General features: G+C 42.2%; 1 protein-coding gene across 1 annotated transcript in view; it reads right to left on the bottom strand.

The window, feature by feature from the left end:
* The window catches only part of si:ch73-60h1.1 (calcium/calmodulin-dependent protein kinase type IV), a 39,303-nt gene extending 16,982 nt beyond the window's left edge, over nt 1-22,321 (bottom strand). Inside the window, exons 1-5 of the mRNA XM_049587513.1 lie at nt 19,997-22,321; nt 7,956-8,034; nt 6,260-6,322; nt 5,667-5,749; nt 4,130-4,202 (exon numbers count right to left, since the gene is read on the bottom strand). Of these exons, the coding sequence (XP_049443470.1) occupies nt 4,130-4,202; nt 5,667-5,749; nt 6,260-6,322; nt 7,956-8,034; nt 19,997-20,103 (405 nt within the window). The 5' untranslated portion in view covers nt 20,104-22,321. The remainder of the gene's footprint in view (nt 1-4,129; nt 4,203-5,666; nt 5,750-6,259; nt 6,323-7,955; nt 8,035-19,996) is intronic.
* Nucleotides 22,322-27,065: the final 4,744 nt, after the last annotated feature.

Genomic DNA, 27,065 nt, shown 5'->3' with positions numbered 1-27,065 from the left:
GACGCGTCCTGATGATGCGTCGGCGCTCTGCTCTCCTCACTCGTGATCTGCAGTTTGAGAAGCTCGTGGAAAAAAGATTTTGATGTGTTCAGGGGCTGTGGGATGTTTCTGCGCTGCAGATTAATGCCACACACACACACACACACACACACACACACACACACACACACACACACACACAAACATACGCTTGTGTATGTCACTCTGCGTGGTTGATGTAGGTCAGCTGTGGTCAGAGTGTGTGTGTGTATGTTTATATTAGTGTGTATTTATGTGTGTGTGTTTATATTTGTGTGTGTATACTGATGTGTGTGTGTGTGTGTGTGTGTGTGTGTGTGTGTATTAATCCTCTCTGGTTTTAATCTGCAGCAGCAGGGTGGAAGCTGCTGTTACATAACAAACCTGCAGCTGCTGCACGCTGCCACCATGTGCAACAACTCTGCTGCTGCCAGCAACACCTGCAACTACAAACTACAACTAACTCCAGCAACACTTGCAAATGTATACTACAACTAACTACAGCAACACCTGCAATTACAACTAACTACTGCAGTAGCTGCAACTACAAACTACAAGTAACTACAGCAACACCTACAATTACAAAAACTACAACGACTGCAACAGCTGCAACCACAAAAAAACACAACTACAAAAATGACAGCAACACCTGCAACTACAAACTATAACCAACTACAGCAACACCTGCAACTACAGCAGCTAAAGTAACACCTGCAATTACAACTAACTACAGCAACACCATCAACTACAGACTACAGCTAACTACTGCAACCACAAAACCACAACAGCTACTGCAACTACAAAAACTACTGCAACAGTTGCAACTACAAACTACAACCATCAACTACAGACTACAACTAACTACAGCAACAGCTGCAATTACAACCAGCTGCAGCAACACATGTAACTACGAACTACAACTAACTCCTGCAAAACATATATATATATATACTACAACTAACTACAGCAACACCTGCAACTACAGCAGCTAAAGTAACACCTGCAATTACAACTAACTACTGCAACAGCTGCAACTACAAACTATAACCAACTACAGCAACACCATCAGCTACAAACTACAAGTAACTACAGCAAAAGCGGCAACTACAACTAACTACAGCAACACCTACAGTTACAAAAACTACAACTACTGGAACAGCTGCAACCACAACAAAAAAACACAACTACAAAAACGACAGCAACATCTGTAACTACAAACTACAACTAACTGCAGCAACACCTGCAACTAAAGTTAAAAGATTAAAGTTCAACTGATTGTCACACCTGAGTGTGTGAAATTTGTTCTCCGCATTTGACCCATCCCGAGGGAGCGGTGAGCAGCAGCGGTGCTGCACTCGGGAATCATGTGGTGATCTAACCCCCCAATTCCAACCCGTGATGCTGAGTGCCAAGCAGGGAGGCAATGGGTCACATTTTTATAGTCTTGACCCGGCCGGGGATCGAACCCACAACCTCCCAGTCTCAGGGCAGACACTCTACCACTAGGCCATTGAGCTGGTGACAAAGTACAACCAACTGCAGCCCACCTGTAACTACAAACTACAACGAACTACTGCAACACGGCTGGAGGAGGACAAACTCCCACACCGCTGCAACCACAAAAACCGCAACAACTACCAAAACTACAGCAACACCTGCAACTAACCAGTTAACGGTGGCAGAGCCCCAACAGAGCACAGTACAGAGGTTAAAACAGACTTTATTTTTATACTATGATAATTAATGATAAGATAATGACCTCATTAATTAAATAATCGGATATATTTCTGTGAATAGCAAATAAAAGACATAATGACATGTTTCATATTTATATAATTTGCTCTGAAACCAAACCTGCGTCCTGTAAATGTGAAGCTGATAAAGGCAGTTTAGTCTCAAAATAACAGAGTATAGTTTATATGTCTGATCACAGATATTACATGTTATATAAATCATGAATGATCGAGTCTTAGATAAAATTATTATAAATTTATTCTAAAAAATTCCCACAATATTTGTGAGATCCTGTTTAGGTTAACGCCGCTAGGCTTTAGTTTCCCCTGAGCTCGTCTTGTCAGGCAGAGCTTCCTCCCACCCTGTCTGATGACTGACAGCAACTGCACTGAACCTTGTGTTCACTCATGCTGATGTTAATTAGACGTTACGATCATCAGTGATTCTTCAATCAGTTACACTTTTACAGGATGTCTTCCTGCTGCTGCTCATTCAGCCATTTTGGGCTCTCTGCTGCAGCATTGTGTAAGCATGTCAGTGAACGCCTCGTCACATGTTGACATTTAAATATGATTTTGTGCCACTTTCAGGTTTGAGAAAGGCTGAGAAACAAGACGTGTCTGATTCATCAGCTGGAGGAGGACAAACTCCCACACCTCAAAACACAACCTGCTCCTGAACAGGAAGTCCTAATACAGAACCATGCGTCTGTGCTAACAAACCTTAAAGGGACAGTACAACATTTATTGAAATCTTGCCACATGTGTCACAGTTTGTCCAGAATAGAGGTAGAGCCATGTTTAGCCTAGCTTTGCACAAAAACTGGGAGCAGGGGAAACTGTTAGCTTAGCTCCATAAAAGTCTAACTCTAAGACCGAGAAGTAAAGATTCTGAAGTTCTGAAACGTGTTGTAGCTGTGATGTCACTGTTATGTCACTGTCTCAGTGAATTGTGTCTGCGCTCGTGTCAGATGAGGTAACGAAGAACTAAACTAACTCTAAGCTAACAAAAACTAGGAAAAAAAACAGCAACTGTAAGTACATCGGCTACAGCAACATCTGCAACCACAAAATTAAAGCCGCACCTGCCACCAAAAAGAAGCTAACAGGAATTAGGAGCTAACTGTAAGTTAATTCGACCTAGAAGTTAACAAGAACTAGGAGCTAACTTCACATTAACTCGGCATAAAGCTAACAAGAACTAGGAGCTAACTTCACATTAACTCGGCATAAAGCTAACAAGAACTAGGAAAACTAGCTAACTATAAGTTAACTCGACCTAGAAGTTAACAAGAACTAGGAGCTAACTTCACATTAACTCGGCATAAAGCTAACAAGAACTAGGAGCTAACTCTAACAAACTCAACCTAGAAGCTAACAAGAACTAGGAGCTAACTTCACATTAACTCGGCATAAAAGCTAACAAGAACTAGGAAAACTAGCTAACTATAAGTTAACTCGACCTAGAAGCTAACAAGAACTAGGAGCTAACTTCACATTAACTCGGCCTAGAAGCTAACAAGAACTAGGAGCTAACTCTAAAAAAACTCAACCTTGAAGCTAACAAGAACTAGGAGCTAACTCTGAGCTAATTCGACCCAGCAGCTAACAAGAATTAGGAGCTAACTGTATGGTAACACGACTACATCAGCATCTGCAACTACACAAACTAAAGCTGCACCTGCAACTACAAAGAAGCTAACAAGAACTAGGAGCTAACTCAAAGTTGGGGTCATCCCTATGTTTCCACAGTTCCATGTTCCCCACTTAACCCTGCAAAAAAGCTTCTATGTTCCCCGCTTACACAAAAAGGGTTCTATGTTTCCCACTTGGTTGAGCAGGCAACATAGAACCCAGGAAACATAGAACCTTTTTTGTGTAAGCGGGAAACATAGAATCCGGGAAACATAGATACGCTCCCCTCAAAGTTAACCTGATCTAGAAGCTAACAAGAACCAGGACCTAACTCTACATTAACCCGACCTAGGAGATAACGTACAAAACAAAAACAAGATGCTAAATCTAGACAAAGTAAAATTGGGGCTAACAGTTAGCTAACAGGACCTCAGATGTGTAAATGGGACAGATTGAAGCGTTTCTGCTGGTGACTGTTTTGAGACATAAAAACAACACGCGGGGTGATGGAGTTTAAAGAGAGAAGCTGGTCTGTGATCAGTGAATCAGAAGGTGAAGCTGTGGAGGCTGAACAGAGATGAGCAGAGATGGAGGAGGTGAACAGTAATCTGATGAGCGGAGGGATGGATGGAGCTGGAGGATCCACTCTGACTGTGGCTCCTGTGTGACAATAACCAGACCCTCAGCCAGGGCTGGATTTTCCCGACAGTGACAACAGACACTAAATGCAGCAGTCGTCTTACCGCCACGGCCTCCAGGATCTGTTTGATGACGTGAGCGGCATCTCGCTCGCTGTAGTAACCTCGCTCCACAATCCTGCAGACAAACATCAGGGAGAAATATCACATAGTGCCAGTGTATTTACATTTCATACTGAGACCAACAGTGGGGGAAGAACATTTACTCAAGTACGACAGAAATTTTCCATTCCATTTTAAGTTACTTTATACGTCACTACATTTATCAGTTTTAGTAACTCTACAGATTACAACATACAAAGATGTTTTGCTTTAACTGAACTCCCCGCCTGATAAATGAACCGTTGGCAGAAGCTAACAGCATTAGCTGTTCAAATGAACTGCATGCTAACTCGTTTAGCTTACCTGGACGCTATTGTCCAATGTTTTTGTGTCTATGTGACTAATAAAGTGGTCCAGCACTCAGCGAAACAGGCTGTAATCTAACTACTCTGTTCACACCGTCAATGTCCGTCCCCTACAAGAGTTTGTTTTTGTCACTGACAGGCTCAGAGCGTTATTCTAAGTGTCTGATAACATTATGGAAAGGATCCCTACAGAGATAGAGCTCTTTGTTAAAGATCCAGAAACAGCCCTGAAATCACTGTCACCAAACCCACCAGACCCCATTTAAATACACAGTAAATATATCATTGTAAAACACACTTCATTTAAAGTCGACAGAAACGAAATTAAACTCACAAAACCGTGTCCACTAAAAGCTAACAAGAACTAGAGGCTAACTCTAAGTTAACTGGTCTGAGACGCTAACAAGAACTAGAGGCTAACTCTAAGTTAACTGATCTGAGACGCTAACGAGAACTAGAGGCTAACTCTAAGTTAACTGGTCTGAGACGCTAACGAGAACTAGAGGCTAACTCTAAGTTAACTGGACTGAGACGCTAACAAGAACTAGAGGCTAACTCTAAGTTAACTGGTCTGAGACGCTAACGAGAACTAGAGGCTAACTCTAAGTTAACTGGACTGAGACGCTAACAAGAACTAGAGGCTAACTCTAAGTTAACTGGTCTGAGACGCTAACGAGAACTAGAGGCTAACTCTAAGTTAACTGGTCTGAGACGCTAACGAGAACTAGAGGCTAACTCTAAGTTAACTGGTCTGAGACGCTAACGAGAACTAGAGGCTAACTCTAAGTTAACTGATCTGAGACGCTAACAAGAACTAGAGGCTAACTCTAAGTTAACTGGTCTGAGACGCTAACGAGAACTAGAGGCTAACTCTAAGTTAACTGGTCTGAGACGCTAACGAGAACTAGAGGCTAACTCTAAGTTAACTGGTCTGAGACGCTAACGAGAACTAGAGGCTAACTCTAAGTTAACTGGTCTGAAACGCTAACAAGAACTAGAGGCTAACTCTAAGTTAACTGATCTGAGACGCTAACAAGAACTAGGAGCCAACAAGAATGAACTAACTCAGCAGCTGACAGCAGTTACACATCTAAAGCCTTTTTTATAATAAATGTTCAGGCCGTTCAGAACGTACGTAGTCTGTAGTACGTAGTGCGTGGTGTCATATACTTTACCTGTCAAACAGCTCTCCTCCCGTCACCAGCTCCAGCACCAGAGCGATGTCAGTGTCCGTCTCAAAGATCTCCTTCAGCTGGATCTGACAGGAAACAAGAAACAACTCAGGTTATATCAGTAACTGGTTCTGATGGAGAACATGTTCCTGATTCATGAGAACCTCTGACTGATTTTTTCAGATTCTCTGATGTTTCCTTCATTTTTCTTTCATCACAGTAAATTTAATATTTGAGGTTTTCTGGCTAAAACATGACGTGATGAGGTCACTTCAGGCTCTGGGATATTGTAACAGGCTTTTCTCACTGTGCGCTAATGTTTCACAGACCACACCAGAAATCCATCTTCCTCTGTTTCATAAATATTTAATGAGCATCGTCGGAGGAGGAACCTGATTCTCCTCGACTGATTCTCTCTAACTGTTGTGCACATGATGAATATGAACACACAAAACAACTGTCCAATAGCATCATATCACAATATTTACATGTATATACTTTAAACACTTATAAAACATGTAAAATAATCACACTGATTTTACAGTTAATCATCATTAAATAAATTATTACTGTCACATAGTGAGAACCATACTCACAATGTTTGGGTGCGACAGACGCAGCAGGACGCCGATCTCTGTACGAACTATTTTCTTGTCAATCTGTGACACAAGAAACAAAATCTGACGTGTTCAAACTGTGACAGGAAGTGTTTAATCTGAATGAGCATTAACAACATGAGGATATAGATCAGCTTTGTGTGTGTGTGTGTGTGTGTGTGTGTGTGTGTGTGTAGTGGCGGTTCAAGCACCTTTAGTTCCTCCTGAGACCCTGTGTCCTCATATGATGACATCACAGTTTGGGTTTACTTGACCTTATACTTCATTCTTCTTAACTCAGACCTGTCGTCCTCGTTTGTGGACACTATTGTGTGCCCTCTAGTGGCAGTAAGAGCACAAAACTCTAATTTATGTACAAACAAGATGGCAGCCATCTCTGCAGAGTCAGTCTGCAGCTGATCCCGACACAAAAGTGGACAAGGTCCAAAACCTGATCTCAAGTTATTGTTGACAATTGTTTATTTATGATTAATAATGTTTGTCAGTTGATATGGCAACACATTTCACCAACTTTAGCAACAGTACCAAGATAAGACACTGAAGACATTAGGCTTAATTATCATCTGATTTGAGGTCATTGGGACTTTATTATTGTTGACAATATTTAATTTTTTTATACTCACACTGATCCCAAGTAGCTAGGAGAAATTAAAAAGGCATACCAAACAAAAGTTCGGGTCTCAGGAGGATAAGAATCATCAATTCATCTATAAAAAGGTATTAAAAATCAACTTGTTCAGAAGAATAAACAATAAAATAATAAATGACATCAAAAAAAAAGTACAAATTAACTTTCTTATTGAACGAGGGATGCAGCAATTTTGAAATTCTGGGTCGATACTGACACCAAGGGTTTTATATTAGTGTTTGTTTTTGTTTTTTGTTTTTATTTATTCCTCTTTTGTTTCCAGGGAAACACAGAAATCTACACTAAATGAATTCAGTCCTTCATCACACTTCACACCTTTGAATGAGCACAAATTCAATAACACACATTTATGAAACAACCTTCACATGAAAAAAATCTTTAAACATATATATATATTTACTATATATGATCCGTCATAATTCATCTGCAATATCTGTTTTTTCATGCTGTGACAGCATCGACACATTTCTCCTTCAAACAGCTGATTTATTCAACTTTACCACGAAAACTTACATTTTACAAGATTACACTGAACACATCATGAGAACCTTATAATTTCCCTTCACTCAGTACTCATTTATACCGAATAGAGCCTGAACGCCTCACAATGTAAATCAATGTAACCTCTGTAAGATGTTGGTTGTGTTCACCAGCTGCTCAGAGGTAACAATAACTAGCTGCTAACTGCTAAGAGCTAACTGTTAACGGCTAACAGCTAGCCGCTAAATGCTAACAGCTAACATTAGCGAGCTCTCCTGCTGATCCTCTGAGTAGTGTCGTGGTAGTTGAGTCACTTTGACATGATAATAAAACAGAATGTTTCAGGGTTCATGAGACGTCAGAACTCTGGGGGGGGGGGGGGTCTTTGATATGTGGTTATATTAATATTTCAAAATAATAGCAGTGATAGTTTTAGTGAAAAATAGTAAAACATAAACATTTAGTTTGTTTTTTCTTCCCCCGTTTGTGGTGCCTGTGTGTGTGTGTGTGTGTGTGTGTGTGTGCGCAGTATCAAGACTCACTGACCGTTTTCTTGAGGACTTTGAGAGCGTAGGGTTTCTGAGTCTGTTTCTCCTCACAGCGATACACAATGGATGTCGCTCCTCTGCAACAAAACACAAAGCACCAGAGCACAGAGTTAGACCTGAACGCCACACGTGTTTTTGTCCTGTGTCAGACAGATGTCAGGAACAAGAAGCTGTGAAAGGTTTGGAAATAACAAACCTGTTTGTGATTAACCGACCAACAGGCTGTCGGCTTTTCTTTATTTGGTTTTATTGTTGATGTAAAACAAGGATTTCATTTTGTTACGGGTTGCTACGACTGTTTTCCCCAAAAAAAGAAAAGAAAAGAAAAGAAAATGATGATGGAGATGAGTTTGCATTTTTTAAGACATAAGCTTATAGCAAATGGCACCATTTTCAATTTACAGTGAGATTTTTTAACTCTTTCCCCCCATTGACGAGATTTTCTGGCCATCTGTGTTTTCACTGTTATAGACAGGGGGCGCTGTTACGCATCTTGGGAAATAGAACAGCACGGCTGTGTCCACAAACAAAAGAAGAAGAAGATCTGCTGGAAACCAGAAGAAGATGTTGCAGTTTACAAACTGAACATGAAAATGCCGGCACCGATAGAAACATTTACGGTTTCTGAAGCCGTGGAGACGTTGATGGACTCAGACTGCGACACTTCCTGTTTTGATCAACATTGTGAATCTGATTGGACGAAGAAACAAACGAGTTTGGTGGGATGAAACGAGATCTCCATGACGGGGACAGTAGTCTGAGTGGGCGGAAGTTCGCTGCATAGATCAGCCTCTCATTGGGCGGAACGAGCCACCCGCTGAAGTCCCGCCCTACCACCTCCGGTTGTGTCGCAGTTTTCAACACGTCCTTTACTAACGTTTGCGGTGTTTGATCTTGCGGGGATGTAGCCATTTTTCTGCCATGGTTCGCGTCCTGTAGGCGATATTTTTGTGGGCGTGTTACACCAAAACCTGTTTCCCCCCGGGAATATTTTTGCAAGCACACCGTTGCTGTGGCACCGCCCAGAACAATTGTGATTGGTTGAAAGAAATACAAGCAGCCGGGGCGTTTTTTCCTCCAATCTTAAAGTGAGAGTCGGCCCAGCCAGACCTTTCTTTTCTTGAGAAAGGTCCGGTGAGCGAGACTACGGGGACAGTGACACACGGACGAGATGACCACAGAGGAGACGGAGACGACTCAACGTGAAAACGTGCTCCTCTGAACCTCAACGACAATATTATTATTATTACTTTCATTTCTACGATTCAAGCTGACGCAAGGAAATGAGAAAAACACAAAACAAAAAATGTAAATGTGAAAGATTTTATATTGAAAATGACTCTTTGCCAGCGATTCATTTTCTCAGCTTTTGTTCAAATTTTTAAAAAAAAGTTGCAATGCAATGAGTTCAACATCTACAGCAGGAAAGAACACATGAAGATGCATCCACAAACATCACCAACAAACACACTGCCGCTACTACTTCCTGTTCTGCAGTCTGGGTCTGAACACAGGACTCGTACCTGTAATGGAGTATTTTCATCATACTTTTACTTTTACTGCAGGAAATGATCTAATTAGTGTCGGCTGCAGACGCCGTCTCCTCCGCTCTCAGTGAAAAGTGGTGTGGACACAAATTCAGACTGAGGAAACACACAAAAATACAACCGTGTGTGTGTGTGTGTGTGTGTGTTTAGAGGGGATCTGTTATTCTGCTGGGACAGATGGAGGAAACAGATCCATCTGAAGAGCAACCACACACACACACACACACACACACACACACACACATGGTCCTGGCTGGTCACCATGGCAACAGGACACCTGGTAACAGAGCCGGTGGCGGCCTGCTCACACGGTCCTGGATTCTCTGCTGACATCATTTTACTGTTTCCACGGAGCTGTTAGTGTTGTTGTTGTTTACTGAGATAACAACAAACAACGTGATATGTAAACACACACACACACACGCACACACACACACACACAATAAACAAACCTGAGGACATAAAGACTGTTGTTGTTTCAGTTCCTGTTCACACTGACCGTTCACTGACGTCCAGCTCACCTGTCCCTCCGTCCCTGCTCAGCACACACAGACACACTGCACTGAAGGTTTCTGTCGTGTCCCTTACGAGCCAAAATCTTGTAGTGTAACCTCCAAAACCTTCATCTGCCAATCTGTTAATCCAAACTTGTCTTTGAGTGGCAGATGTCACAGTTTTGTTTTTGTTGATCAACATTTCAGTATCAAGTGTCCAATTCCAGAGTCTGCATATTCTGATGAATTAAAAGTTCAGTGCTTTTTGAACGGGCGTATGTTGCATTATAATGCTGATACACGATCAATATATCAGTGACAAAGATAATAAGGTTCAGTTTTTGTCGACTGTCACAGAGGAATTATTATTTTTATTTTTTTTTGAACTGGACGACATTAAACTGAGGTTGCTCCATTTACAGACATTAAAGTTCAGTTTAACATCACCACAAACCACCTCAATAATAATCTGGTTAATTCATTTCTCTGTGACAGTCAACACAAACTGACCATTATTATCTCTGTGAATGTAAAATTCACGACTGAGCTCTGTGATTGCATCAGAACGTGCAGCTGAATCAAGGAAGTGGCTGTTTTATTGAAGGAGGAAACAGTTAACAGTGTGTTTCAACTAACAATAATAATAATGATTAGAATTTCACAGAGCAGTTTTTTATATCGCAGCATTTATCAGCTGATGTGTTTCAGGGTTTAATGCTGTACGCAGGCTCCACATCACTGTGAGTATTTCTACCTGTGTGCTGCTGAGTCTGTGGATCATGTTGAAGTTGGATCTAAACAGTTTGGGTAGCTGCTGGTGTCTTAAAGCTCCACTGATTTGGATTTAAAGTGAATATAATCAAACTGTTGTGTTTAGTTCAGTGCTTTAATCAGCTGATGATCAGGATGGTTGTGTTCTGGTTCTGGTTCCCTCAGAATGAGACGTTTATATCTACATAGGGAGCAGGTCCTCGTCTACAGAGATCACAAACTAACTGATGGAGGCAGCAGTAGACCAACAGCACTTGCACAGCTCCTGTCTCGTCTTCCAGCCACTCAAAAAGCTTTTAAGTCCAGTTCAGACCAAAGATTCACGACAAGACAAGTTGAAACAAACACCTACTGTCAACGCTGCATTCTGTAATGTTAGCTACTGGTTCACAGGAAGTGACCACCATGAGACGGCGTATCATCTCTAGTCAACGACTCTCTGTACTTCTGATCTGTAACGTTGACAGGAAGTGACCGCCATGAGACGGCATATCATCTCTAGTCAACGACTCTCTGTACTTCTGATCTGTAACGTCGACAGGAAGTGACCGCCATGAGACGGCGTATCATCTCTAGTCAACGACTCTCTGTGCTTCTGATCTGTAACGTCGACAGGAAGTGACCGCCATGAGACGGCGTATCATCTCTAGTCAACGACTCTCTGTACTTCTGATCTGTAACGTCGACAGGAAGTGACCGCCATGAGACGGCGTATCATCTCTAGTCAACGACTCTCTGTGCTTCTGATCTGTAACGTTGACAGGAAGTGACCGCCATGAGACGGCGTATCATCTCTAGTCAACGACTCTCTGTGCTTCTGATCTGTAACGCTGACAGGAAGTGACCACCATGAGACGGCGTATCATCTCTAGTCAACGACTCTCTGTGCTTCTGATCTGTAACGCTGACAGGAAGTGACCACCATGAGACGGCGTATCATCTCTAGTCAACGACTCTCTGTACTTCTGATCTGTAACGTTGACAGGAAGTGACCGCCATGAGACGGCGTATCATCTCTAGTCAACGACTCTCTGTGCTTCTGATCTGTAACGTTGACAGGAAGTGACCACCATGAGACGGAGTATCATCTCTAGTCAACGACTCTCTGTGCTTCTGATCTGTAACGTTGACAGGAAGTGACCACCATGAGACGGCGTATCATCTCTAGTCAACGACTCTCTGTGCTTTCAGACTTATTTTGTGGCTGAATATAATTTGTAGCTTCTTAAAATCTGAATGAGGACAGTGATAGTGAGATACTGGCTACAGTGATGAAACAAAACCAGCATCAGATGGACTGTATTCATAATCAGTACACCACAATAATATAAATAACCAGCGCCAATTCATCAGTCAGTGACAATGTGTGTGTGTGGGTGTCTGACACCGGCACACTGTGAGGACAGAAACAGAGGGCTCTGTGGGGACGGAGCACCTGCTGCAGCGAGCCAACAGTGGTCATTTTGACTTGACCAGCAGACTTCACTACAAGCTGAGGTCAGTACAGCTTTACCCAGCTGTCCAATCACAGTGGAGGAGGGGCGGGACAAATACCACAAAGACCAACCGTCACATCGCTAAACAACAACAACAATGGAGCAGAAATGAAAACTGAATCCACACAGACTGGCGGGTTCATCCTCACTATGAGCTTCAGCCTTCCTTTATTATTATTATTTTATTTTTTTTTAAGATTATTTTTTGGGGTGTTTTTTGCCTTTAATGAACAGGACAGAGTGAAATGGGGTGAGAGAGGGAGAGAGAGTGGGGGTTGACATGCAGCAAAGGGTTGCAAGCCGGAGTTGAGCCTGCGACTGCTGCAGTGAGGCGTCACCTCCATACATGGAGCGCTGGCACTATCCACTACGCCATCAACGCCCCAGCTTCAGCCTTCCTTTAGAGAGATTTATTTATTCAGGATAGCCTCCTGAGATGAATCATCTCATTTTCGAGGGGGTCCTTCCACAAAATGATACAAATAATACAAAGTCAAAAAATGAAAATACAGCGTAGCATGTCTTTTTCTCTACCTCGTAGCAACCTTGGATGTATGAAGACACCTGGATACAGCGTTGGAGGCAGGACCCTGTTCATTTCTATGAAGGTTGCTCAGTGGCGCATGAAGCCAAAGCGTTCAGCTGCTGTCTATCTATTGCTCAGGTAATCAGCCCTGCTTCCACATCACCAGGCCCATGGGCCCATAGAGCAGGCACACTAGAGACTTCTGCCGGCCGAGCGGTCTTCTTCTGGCTTCTGTTAACTTGAATGGGAACAAAAGAAGTTAATCTTGTGGCTCTTCTAGACTCAAATATTATCGATCCAAATGGATCAAATCCTGATTGTGATAGAAGTCAATTCACCTGGGTTGTAATGCTAACCTTTTAGATGCTAACACGCTAACATCAGCACATAGGCCCGTTTAATAGACCTTTTAAGGCCTGATGTCACGATGACATCATGTTATCACCTGGAGGTAAAGCTCTGGAAATTTCTCTGGAACGGTAACTTTTTAGCACATTAGCTAACGTTAGCTTCCATAGCAAAACAAACAAGTGTGCTCCTCCTTTGTAAGATTGGCTTCCTGTGACATCATCCATCCACTGAGTGAGAGCATACGGGTCGGCCAGTCTGGGGCTGGCGCTCCGACACTCACATCATCTTCCTCCATTGTCCAAAACAAGACAACAGAACTTGTTAGCTAGCGCTAGCTAATGTCTGTGGAGAACCGTTTTGTCTCAAGCTAAGCCCCGCCCACCAAAAACATTCCTGTTTACTGACATTAGAAGCGTCGATATGACGACAGAAACAAAGCATGAGGAGACAAAGACCCTCCGATGTTCTGTCGTGATGTCAGGAGGAGGACACACAACTGTCATCTGAGGAAAACATAAAGACATGATGATTCAGGCAGCTTCTGCTGACTCGTTTCTTCAGGACGGACGTCAGAGATAATGATACCTTCAGAAATGCATTTTTTATTGAGTATGTAATTATGTCGACCTTGTTATGTTTTCTCGAGAACCTTTTGTGGTCTGTTTATTTATTTAAAAAAGTAAATTAAATCTAGAGCTGAAACTAATGATTAACTTCATGTCAATTCATAAATCAATGACTTGTTTTTCCAATAAAATGTCAGACGATGGTGAAAAATGTTGATCAGTGTTCCTACGGCTCCCGACGACGTCCTCAAATATTCAGTTTACTGTCTCAGAGAAGAAACCAGAAAATACTCACATTTAAGAGGCTGGAATCTGATTCTTGTACTAAATCAAAAATTGATTGTCAAATTAGTTAACAGGTAATTTAATCGTTGTCAACTGATCGATTAATCACTTAATTGTTGGAGCTCTAATTTCGTCCTTATGTCAGGACAGACAGCGCCTGCTTCTCTTAGCTGGCAGGGTGAAACCAGTCGGACGCTCCACACTGAAATGAGAGTGCTGTTGTTTGAAGAAATAAGGGCGTGTCCACCACAGAGAGCACCGCGCCCAGCATCTTTTCTAAGAGCACACTGCCTTTTTTGTGCAGCTGCTCCGACTGCTTAAGGTTCAGAATCTCTGAACTCTTCAAAAAGGTGCCGATGACATCATCCCTGCATCTTTAGTGAAGCTTCTGTCACAGCAAAGACAGAGAAGCTCATTTTTGGAAGCTGATCGGCCGGCGGACTCTGGATGTTGCTGGTGAGTGTTGTGCTTCCATCACCATGAGCTAGGGCTGGGCCATAAAATGACTGTACGATATATCAATATATTTTATAAGCAAGATATAAATTTAGACAACGTTTATATCGATACAGGGTCAAGCTGCGTTACATGACGCATCCCAGTGTTCATCTCTCCTCTGTCACACTCCACACAGCTCCGCCCCCTCACTCACTCACAAGTTCTCCATCAGCACTTTTTAGAGCCTGATGCCTGGCTCACAGTGCACAACATTTCTGTCCATTCCAACAGTCACTATGTCACATTAGGTGATTGTGGAGTCATAAAATCGTGCCGTGACATGGCCGACAGACATGACACACTACACGATGGTCCACAACCAATTATCCCTGGTCGTCTTTCACGACGTGTGTGATGTCATCAGGTTATTCTTGTCCTATTTTTATTACTTTTACAATTATCTCAGTCACTGTGTCTGTTCATGTGCCAACTGAACTGTTACTGTAGTAACGTAAAAAAGTGTCACCGGATGGGCGGAGCTACATTTGAAGTACTGTACACAAACATACAAGTCAGTGAATCCTCCACAGGAGTTTGATTCCTTTATATCCTCCATTATGAAGAAAGAACATTCTTTGCTAGCTTGATGCTAATGGCAGTACTCAGCGGGTTGATAAAGTGCCTCTGCTGTTTCCTTTTTACTCTGTGTGCTAACATCCCTACAGGAAATATCTAAAAGGCTGGGCTGTTGTTGTCCTACAGTTTCCATGGCAACAGATCGCTCTGTGTTCCTATTGGTCAAAGTGTCGGCTGTGACGGGAGAAGTCGTGGAAGACAAAAAGAAAATCAAACATGCTAGACTTTCTGTTGGAACGCCATGAGGCGTCAAAGACGTGGCGTCGGTTGTCGTCTACTATGACACACTACACGCGATGAAATGATGGATTATCGTGTACGACACTTGTCATTCACGTTCCATGCCCACACCATAAGTCGCTGGGTCGGGCTGTAATCAGGCCGATATTGTGTAGCGTGAACCTGGCATTAGCCTGACATGCACCTCTCCAGAGATGCAACTCCACGTCACGTGACGCAGACCTCCTGTCTGTCTCTGTAAAGGTATGTACATACATACATACATACATACATATATACATACATATATATATATATATATAAAAGCTCTGCTGGTTTTCTACCCGGAAGTATTTGTAAACAACAACAACGCGCGTCCGGCCGGCCGGATGAGTCATGGCCTTGTAAAAGATTATGTTTGTTTCTTTTAGTTGGCGAGAATGTGTCGCCACAAACGTGACAAACATCCACTAACTTTGACGGCGTTTTCTGCGAGCACGGCTGAGCCATTTTGTACCGCTACACGTGTTTCTAGTGGGACTATGTTTACGAGCACAAGAGTTCAGCGAGCCACCGAAGGACCGCCCTGCAGATTTACTATTGGTTCTGCAACGTAGGGAGTTTTCTTAAACTCTGAAATTGTATCCGCCCATCTAAACACAAAATCAGGGAGAAAGTCATCAGTCTTTAGTTAAGCAAAGCGTCTAAAGACTGACTTGTGAGTCTACACAATGAATGCATTTTTGAGTAATTTCCGAGAAGTTATGATAAAATAAAAAAAAGTATTACAGACTATAGAATAGGACTGACAACCTCTCCAATGTCTCATGTCAATTAATTAACACTGTTTGTCGGCTTTTTATAATGCCTTTGTTTTTGCTGCTGCTGCACTGTCTCCAGTTGAAAGTGGTGATTTGCTAAATACATTCTACAATAATAAATTAGATTAACTTTTGGTCTATAATATTGTTGGCTATATTACGCATTCTAATGAAAAAAACCTTAGGAATAAAAGAAATAAACACCGAAATAATTACTGGAAACTTTTTCTTTAGTGATACTCCTCCTGTCTGACATACTAACACACACACACACACACACACACACACACACGCACACACACGCACACACACAGCTGGCGCGGTCACTGTTGAGATTACATTCGTTTTTTATTATTAACAAAATGGTTTTTCATTGACCGTATGAATGGTTTCGTTTTCAAATAAATATTTGGAAATGAAAATGTATGCTTTGGTGTACTTTTACAGAGTTTTGCAATATGTATACCTGTATGTATCAAAATGTATCATTTTCAGCCGCGGCGGAGGTATAAATGTTCAGATGCATTGTCTCTGTGTGTTTTTACATCTATTGTTGCTTTTAATTTGCAGCTATACTTTTAATGAAGCTGACATGTCATGACAGTCAAGCACCCCCCCCCCCCCCCCCCGATTGCTTCAATGACATCATCAAAGCGAAAAAGCGAGTCTGTTGATTTCTGCCACATTGACGAGCAATTGCAACTGAGCGAAGAAGCGATATCAAAGGGGCGAAAAATAAAAAGTCCGGTGTGAACACACCCTAAGCTGAAACCATTTCCCTCAGTGGAAACAAAGCTTTGATTTACTTTAATTTCACAGATAAGAAACAATAAATTGTGAAGACAATAAAGCCTCCACACACTGTGTGTGATTTATCCTGGCTGAAATATGAGCAGAGGAAATCTCTGCTAGCTGCTAGGCTAATTTATACAATGTAAAATGCCATAGGCTGGTGCTAATAATGTTAGCATGTTGTATTTGTGGGGAAAATGTGTCCAGATAAAGACAAGTGTTTGTCTGTGAATGCTGCGAGTTATAGTGAAGCTGATTTGTGTTTGACACTGTCTCTATTAAGCCATGTTTAATGTGTGTTTAATGTGCGTTTAATATGTGTTTAATGTGTGTTTACTGTGTAAAGCAGTTGTGCTGAACTTTTTACCATTTATAAAACTGTCCCTAGTTCGTATCACCCCCCCCCCCCCGAAGATCCGCATATTTATTTGAACCCAACAGCGACAAAAAAGCCTTTCTCTATATGGCTATTTAGCGTAGCCTTGGTCAGGTTGGACACAGCGGAAGTCAGCAAACCAGAATACGGCACCCGGAGGTGGAAGTAAGTCTGCACGCCCGCAGCGGCCCGCAGCCATTAAACCACAGAAGGAGAAGGAGCCATGTTCACGAGTAGAATTTAAGAAACAGGCTAAATGACATGTAGTAGGGAGTAGTCTCTTGTACAGTAGGTGGTGGAATGCACCTGGAAGTTGTTTGCGATCCGCCAATAAATTGAGAGAAGAAGAAGAAGAAGAGCCGCGTTTACAGAGAGTGTTCTTCGAGTAAGCGGTACGCAACGGGCATTGCTGAACACGTAACAGTTTTATCAGATGTATCTATAAGGACTTGGTTGTACTTTCAATGTCATGGCGGATAAAGAAGGAGCACCATCTAAAAGAAAAATAACAGAAGAACAGAAGAAGGCTAAACGGGACAGTGACAGGGCTCCAGCCCAAACGCATGTAAACCTCAGTCGGGCATTCAGCAAGTGGAGAGAGCTGAGAGATTTGAAAGGTTTTAAAACTGATCCCGAGTTGGCCCTTTTCCTAATCCACAGGTATGTCATTTCTGTTTTTATTTAGAGAATATACCGCAACTTGTTAGACGTCGTTTCACTTCAATATATGACGACATGGACGTTATAAGCAAGCTAAATGTAACGTTAGCTGATGTGAACCGCTTTTGTCTAGTAACGTTACAACAAACGCCACAAAATTATCTGTGACTGTGACCATGAACACAAATATACAGCAGGCAGTTGTCCTCAGTTTATAAGAAATTCAGAGCTACACCAGAACATTTATGATTTTCCTCTCGCTCTCCAAAACAAATGCATGCTGTAATTGCCGGCTGCAGTCGAGATTTTACGAATGAAGCCGAATGCCGGCTGCAGTCGGAATTTTATGACACCAGGCTGTGGGTGTCATACCGCTTTGACCAAGGGGGCGCTATAATCAACGAAAACGTAAAGTTCCGCACAGCTGCTTTAATGTGTTTAATATGTATTAAATATGTATTAAATGTGTTTAATATGTATTTAATGTGTGTTTGATGTGTTTATTTAATGTGTTTAATGTGTGTTTGTGTGTTTAATATGTTTAATGTGTGTTTACTGTGTGTTTAATGTGTGTTTTGAATCAACTAAACTTTACAGCACTTCTGCCACCAACTAGTGTTCTGGAGGTGTAACTGTTGTGCAGCTGTATATTTTCAAACAGGGGAATAAAATCTCTGTCTTTGCATTTTATTTTGATCAGTCTGTTTTTATACAACTGCTTGTGACGTCTACTTTGATGTCGGCTTTCACTTGCAGCTAAAAACATGGAGCCCATTTAGTAGAAAATACATATATGTTGTGTATCACCTGTAAATACCAAGATATGAAATTTTGTCCATATCGCCATGCCCTAGTGTGAGCTCTGTAAGCTAGATGTTATCTGTGTCAACCCGCTGTTAACATCGCATTATGTTAGCGATCAAACTAATGTTAGTGCCAGTATATTGTTGGCATAGAAACAAAACCAATGCAGAGCACATCGTTTTAAAAAAAGCGGTGGGAGTATTTCTTTACGAAGTGCTGGGATGAATCGCTCCCCAGTGCCCGCCCACCACACCCACCTACATAGGTGGGTTCACCCTGTCCTTTCATATGCATCAGTCCTCTCTTCATCCAGAGCAGGCACTCTATCTTGGGCACACATTTTAATTTCTGCAGATATTCTGTATCACAGCAACCAGACGCTCACAATATTCCATCACTCACTGGGCATATTAGTTGGGATATCTAAAAGCACCTGCTGGTGACCTGCTGGTATTAATTTCTACGTAAACAAAGCCTCTGCTGTAAACATTCATTGTATCCTCTTGTCTACGGTTTGTATGATATCTTATGAGTTAGCGCCCCACAGATGACGTTACGTCCTTGATGTAAAGTTACAGAGGTTAGGTTTAGCTGAGTAAAGTTACAGAGGTTAGGTTTAGCTGAGTAAAGTTACAGAGGTTAGGTTTAGCTGAGTAAAGTTACAGAGGTTAGGTTTAGCTGAGTAAAGTTACTGTGGCTAGGTTCAGGAAGAGACACATGACAAACCTCCAACCTTAAAGTTTGCACTGTGGACGGAGACGATGCTGAGAGCTTCACAGAGATGTTTCTGTTCATAAAGCACTTTGTTGAAACTACACTTATCTGCTTAGCTTTGGCGCTGCTCGCTGTGTTTTTGGCGTTCTTATCAAGATTTCTATTTTCTGACTTGTTACAAAATGGAAGTAGAACCTGTGAGAACTTTACAGTCTGATATCTAATAACAGCTAATGTATTTATGATGTAACAGGACAGGACTGAGGGTTATTTCATCCTCCGTACATACGCGACCCTCCCATCACGACCCCTGCTGCTGGTTTGAACTGGCGGTTTGGTGTCCTGGAGGTGTGGTCCACCACAGACCCTCTGCACGACCACTGCTGTGCCCCCTTGGTGTGTTTATTATAGATAATTCAGGACCTGAGGAGGATCACATGGACCCCTCATGTGGGCCCCTTTGGTCCAATGAGGGGTCCATGTGAGCTCATCACCACCCGTGTGTCACTTTACCCCTGTGCCCCCTATTAATGTGGTCCAGACCTGCCCAGCTCGGAGCTCAGGGTGTAGAACTCCTCCACGGCCCCGTCCCGCCTCGACCCGTCCACCCAGAACTCCACCGGCGCCGAACCAGGCCGGGACGTCGGCATGGTGACAGCAGAACTCCCCAAAACCAGGACCAAGAGGGCCAGCACCGAGTCCAAGATCCCTCCAAGACCAGGACCAGGGACGGGTCAGACCGGGTCAGATGTGACCCGATCAGATCCAGGAGCAGAGTAATCCAGATCAGATCTCAGATTTAAATCCAGCTCGGTAAAGCCCAGATTAGAGGAGCAGAGGGGGGATGATTCATGATCCTGATGGGCTCTAATCCAGACCAGCAGGAGGAGGAGGAGGAGGAGGAGGAGGAGGATCCGCCTGCACCCTCAAACTCTCAATCAGGACCGTTTATCAGAGCAAAGATCAAAACTGAAAAACTGTAAGAAGAGAAATTATTTCAGATCCCGAGAGACAAACACGAGTCCTCAGTCCAGACTGGAGCGGGAACCGGGATCCAGACGCACCGGGTCCGGATGTGTCGCAGCTTCCATTGGGCCTAAAACCCTCTCAGATGTCGGATCACTTCAGTCCATCACCCCCCCTCCCGGGTTTTATTCGTAGTTCCGTGTTTTTACCGGCAGAAACGGTCCGTCCGTCCCTCCGGAGCGCTGCAGCCTCCCGGCGGAGATCCAGCCTGGAGAGCCGCGACAACAACACCGGAGCCCGGAGACGTTTTCACCGGGAAACAGACAGCGAAACCCGGACAGGCTCGGTGCGGGATGTCGGTGCTCGGAGCTCGGAGGTTTGATTCCCGGGCAGGGCAGCTCCAGATGTCCGCTGGATCTGCAGAGAGAGAGATGCTGCTGTAATCTCACAGCCCCGCCCCTCTGTCACCGCGCCGACCAATCACAGCCCCGCAGGAGAGCCGAGCCGCGCTCCCATTGGACGGCGGGCCTGTCAGTCAGCGGAGCCTCTGTCAGCAACCTAAATACAGAAATAACCTAAATACATAAATGTACATTAGCGTGACATCTGGAGGCTTTGATCCTGCGGGAATCAAACCCGCAACTCTCACACCGACACACGCGTGTTTCTCCCGTTTTTATTTCTTCTTCATTTTATTCTTCCTGACAAACAGAAGGTCTGTCACATGTTTTAATAGTTTTAGTCACGTTTATTAGTACACACGTCAGAATGTTTAATGTCTCCATATTTACAGTTTTGTCAGTCTATTATTTACCTCCTCTCAGTGTGCTCATCAGATCTTTGTTTAAAGTACAGACCGCAGGACTTTTCAGAAAAGCAACAACTTTTTCTTCTTCTTTTTTACCTTAAAGGCTAACGCTGGTGTTTTAAACCTGGACTCTGTTCATGCTCATGTTTTTGTGTCTGCAGGACTGAAATGGGAACAGTAGATTCTGAGACTGGTCCGGTACAGACAGCAGTGATGTCACCACTCTCCTCAGTGTCCGTCCACTAAAAGTGTTTGTTTTTGTCACTGACAGGCTCAGAGTGGTTTCCTCAGTGTCTGACAACATTATGAAAGGATAAGTCTGTGGATATTCTCATTTATCCAGGTCAAATCCATTCTGGCAACAATACAATCGAAGGCAACTGGACTTTGATTTTGTCTAGAAGACGTTTCGCCTCTTATCCAAGCGGCTTCATCAGTTCTCAACGCCTCACTAGTCTGACAAACAGTGGAGTAAGACTCAGGTTTTTAACCTCTGTGGAGGTGTACACCCACCACCCTCATAAGACAATACTTGGTTAGTGGATTGTCTTATGAGGGTGGTGACAGAGGGATGTCGTATGCTGTAAAGCCCTGTGAGGCAAATTGTGATTTGTGATATTGGCCTTTATAAATAAAATTGATTGATTGATTTGTTAAAGAGTCAGATCCAGAAACAGTCCTGAAATCACCGTCACCAAACCCACCAAACTCCATTTAAATAAACAGTAAATATATCATTGTCAAACACACTTCATTCAGAGTCGACAGAAACAAAATAAGACTCACAAAAACCATCTTGGTTTGTCTCTGTTCCAACAATCACCAGCTCTGGTTTGGTTTAAATTAACCCTTAACTCACCAGTTAGCTGTGACAACATGCTGCCTCTATACACACTAACATGACTGCTGATTTAAATGGAGTCTGGTGGATTTGGTGACGGTGATTTCAGGACTGTTTCTAGATCTCTATTCTTCAGCACAAAGCTCTGTCTCTGTAGGGATCCAGCTGACTGAGAGTTAGCTTCTAGTTCTTGTTAGCTGCTAGGTCCAATTAACTTACGGTCTTTGCACACTGAGTCTGTTTTTTTCAGATGCATTTTTTAATCCATTGTGAAAATTGCCCATGGATTTATCAGGTTTAGTGAATAAATTGTGTTTATGTTTGTAAAATATCTGACTAATATTGGTAAAGTATCCCATAAATATTATTAGAATATCCCAAAATATATCCATTAAATATCCAAAAACATACCTGTAAAATATCCAAAATATGTTACAACAGCAGAAAAAAGATATTAGCTAATAAAATATTCAAAAAACATCAGTAAAATATCTTAAAAAATATTAATAGAACATCTTGAAAACATTAGTGAGCTATCTAAAAAACATACCCATTAACATAAAGTTAATAAAATATTTGAAAAAATGTGAGCCAAATATAAAGAAAAATGTTATTAAAATATCCAAATATGTAAGTAAAGTCCACAGTTAAAAAAAAAAAAAAAAAAAGTAAAATATGTGAAAAACTTTAGTAGAATATTTAGTAGAGTATCCAAAAATATTTAAGTAAAACATCCAAAATATGTTTTTACAACATCTGAAATAATATTGACCGGTAAAATATTGGAAAGATGTGACTAAAATTTCCTTAAAAAATATTATTTGGACATCCTGATAATATTAGTAAAATATCTGACTACATTTTGTAAAATATCTTTTAAAAAAGTCCAAAATATTAGTAAAATACTGGACAAAAGTTAATAATTTATCTGAAAGAATGTAAGCCAAATATCTGAAAGCTGATATTACCCAACAAACATTAGTAAACACAAATACTGTGGGGACTCTGACACTCCTTCATACACCTGACTGAAGTCCATTCACTGCAGTAAAAACACCACAGCGCCCTCGTGTGGACAAAAGCTCTGCTGCCTGTGATAACAACAACTTTAACTTCAGATACTGATATATATATTTACACACACACACACACACACACACACACACACACACACATCTTAAAATAGAGTTAATCTCTAAAAAAATACATATATTTTGTTTTAAATTAAATCTAGATGTGTTCCTGGTGCAGACAACAGTGAACATGTTAGTGTGATGTCAGCATTAACAATGTGTGTGTGTGTGTGTGTGTGTGAGACCATCAGGATGAACAGGTGAGAGTGTAATCATTAGCTCCGAGTGATGTCATCTGTCCAGATGTGAGCGTGCTCAGTGCTCATCAGTTAAAAAGGCAGGTAGACAGCTGCTGCTGCTGCTCAGGATCACAGCTGATGGAGAAATCATCAGGACGCAGAGACGGAGGAAACACCACCACCACGAAGATCAGCAGAGATCTGAAGCTGTCCAGATGATCTCACAGAGTCCAGCTGTGACCTGCAACAGACGGGAGAAACACGCCACGTCGCCACCACCTCTCTATAAAAAATGTATTCATTCAGTTAACAGTGAATGTGAAAGACTTTATTTATCTGTTATTTAATTATTATCTATTTGGCCTACAGTGAGTCAGAGTCAGTCTAAAGATTCCTTATTAGCTGGTGAAACACACACCATGTGTACTTTGTGAGGTGTGAACTTCCTGCATGTTTAAATGAAAAAAGACTTTTTTATGTGTTGACCCTGGGTTTTGTCTCTCAGGTTAAACAGAGGTGGTGCTGACTCTGTGATGGAGGCGTTGTTGCTGTTGGAGGATCGTCTGCAGACTCTGCAGAGGCAGCACATTTCTACAAACAAGAATTTAAATTCAATTTTATTTATAAAGCCCAATATCACAGATCACAGTTTGGCTCAGAGACTTTACAGCAGACCACAGCCCTCTGTCCTTTGGACCCTCACAGCTGATCAGGAAAAACTCCCCAAAAAAACAGGTGAAAAATGTACTATGAGTGACTAAACTATATGAATATTTCAGTCATGACTCGTGAAGAAGGGATTTTATAAAGTGATATTCAGAGAGACGCTGCTAGCCTGAGTGTCAGACTGAAGCTCCCAGAACCTTCAGTCTGACATGGCTTCCATTGAAGGCGATGTACAAGGGGGAGGGAATTTGATTTTTCCCTAACCAATCAGTAGAGATCAACAACTCACCCAGAATCTGACGTCATTAGTATCCATGCCTCGGGGGTGCCGAAAACAAGCGAGCATTGCCCGTTTAAAATGTCTCTGTCGTCGTGCACGCCCAGCTGCATCGCCGTTAAATCCAGTTTAGCAGCTTCCTTAATTTGGTCCTCCATTAACGCGAGTAGTGGCGAAATACCTCAATAGCATCGTTAATGTGGTCTGTAGGATCTGTAGCGGTCGCCATTGTTGCTATCCTCACCAGTTACCCACCGGCGTACAGCTTGACATCAGCGTGGCGCTGATTGGCTAATCGCTAGACCCCCGGCGTTCACTGGTCCAAACGCCGGAGGTCTAGCAATTAGCCAAGATGAGATAAATCGCATATTCATTGAAGTATGCCAGAGCAGAGATGCAAGCGTACTCAGTTGAGTGGGCGGGGTCTATGGGCTGGAACCAGGCTAAGACGCTGCATCTGTTGTTCTTTGGTTGTTTTTAACTTCAAGAAAAAATCTGTTCAAAACAATCTGGAACAAAATATTAAAAAACACATTTTAGCCAGTTTTGCGAGATTTTGGCTCACAGAAGGAAACATGGACCCTTTAACTGTTAGTGAACAGAGTGATGTTTGTTGGTGGGCGGGGCTTAGCTGGAGGCAAAACAGTTCTCCACAGACGTTAGCTAGCGCTAGCTAACAAGTTGTGTTGTCTTGTTTTAGACGATGGAGGAAGATGATGTGAGTGGTGTGTTCAGAAACACTCATTGTGAGTGTGGGAGCGCACTCTGACACAAACTGGAGCGTTGATAAATTGGGAGCGCTGTCTGAATGTAGCGTTGGGTTATCCAGAGCAGCGCACTCTCAGAGTGGCAGAGCGCACTCTGGACACTCTGTCTGTGGAGACGGAGCAGCAGAGCGCACTCTGGACACTCTGTCTGTGGAGACAGAGCAGCAGAGCGCACTCTGGACACTGTCACATGTGAGCATTTTTGATGATGGCCTCCGTCCAGTCCTTTGGTCTTATCACATTTAACCATAGTTGTCTTTGTTTTTGTTGACGGGCAGTGGCGGCTGGTTTTGAGCCATGACTCCTTCTATTCTGGCTCCCAATAACACAACAAGACAAACACATTTTACCACTCCTATGGAGCCTACAGCCCTGTGGGGGAGAGGCAGCTGCACCTCCAGCTGATAACATGATGTCATCATGACGTCACCTAAAAGGCTCGATTAAACAGGCCTGTATAAATAAAGAAAATGTTTTCTTTAATCCAAGATATTGAACGTGTTTCTGTGATGTTTACATGAAAAGTTATTAAGCAGAGGTTTGTGAAATCAGAGGGAAAAAGGCCGTCATGAAGAAAGGATTCAGCATGTTGGTGAACTTTGACCTCTCCAGTATACAGCAGAGGTGAGGTCACATGACTTGGACTTGGTTATACAATCAATTACAAATGAGACCGGCCGAAGGTCACGTGTAACTGGATATCTGCGGATTGATCAGGCTGAGGACAGAGAACAGTTTGCATCATCAATATCAATATTTATCTGTATTTCTTTCAGTCAAATGTGTCTCTTCGCTCTCAGCCTGTCTCCGTGCTGCTGGGACAAGCGATTGTTTTTCCTCTGGAGATCAATAAAGTTTATCTTCTGTGGAAAGGATGCATGCTGACCTGAAGAGTGGCTCCTAAAACTTTACAAAAAATATAAATCATATTTTACAGCACATATCCCTCTGCTGATCAGAGGGGAAGCATTTAATTAGCTGGATTTGCTAATGGAGTTTGGCATGAAGCCAACTGATCCATCATTATTATTTATCATTTATGTGATGGTTTCTTTGCTTTCAGCATTGGTACACTCTGTAGAATCACTCTGCATGCATCTCACAAAGCTGATCCCCTCTAATTATTCTGACCTTTTTAAATATATATAGATTTCTAAAATATATATAATTCTCAGACTGTTTATCGGTAACACATTTAATGCCAACATTTCTGCACCTCCTCATGAAGTATGACAAAACATTACCTTGATAAAAGCTCAACATGTGGTTTACCTGTGCCTGGACAGACACCACACCAAACTCCATTCATAAATCTCACAATTTAAAGATATCTCACATATCAAGAGGAATTCTTACTTTGAAGAATGTGATTTATATGTTTTTCTAAAGCTGAAGGAGTCGCTCTTCAGTTCAGCTCATGTCTGATCTGAAAATGTTTGAAATAATTTTATTATTTTGGACACTAATTATTGGTTTTGCATAGTATTTTCTTCACTTTGTTCACGTTTGGTCATTTTAATCTTCACTGCATTTACTGACAACTACATGTGTCATTTAAACCCTCAGTAACACTGATATCCTGATGGTTTAGCTCCTCCTCATAAACTGTGATGAAAACTAACGTTACCTTCATAACAGCATACGTCCTGTCATTCACCTGTGCCTGGACAGACCCCACACCAAACTCCATCCATAAATATCACAATTTAGTGATTAAAGTCATTTCACTGATGACCTCTTATATCAGTAGATATTCTTACTCCTCCTTTTGGAGTTCTGAACCTCCTCATCTGAACTGAGGCAAAAACTGACTCATTTAAAAACAACCTTCTGTTCACCTGTATGTAAACACACGCTGTACCAAACTCCTCTCATAAATGTAGTGATTTAATGCTTCTTCTCTTCATAACACTTCTACATTGTCTGTAAAATGTCATCTATATATTTTCTTGCATTGAGAGGAGCTGCGCATCAG

This window comes from Epinephelus fuscoguttatus, linkage group LG10, assembly GCF_011397635.1.
Source record: "Epinephelus fuscoguttatus linkage group LG10, E.fuscoguttatus.final_Chr_v1".
Taxonomy (NCBI): Eukaryota; Metazoa; Chordata; class Actinopteri; order Perciformes; family Serranidae; genus Epinephelus; species Epinephelus fuscoguttatus.
Note: the sequence above shows the minus strand (reverse complement) of the source record. Positions and strands in the feature narration are given on the sequence as shown.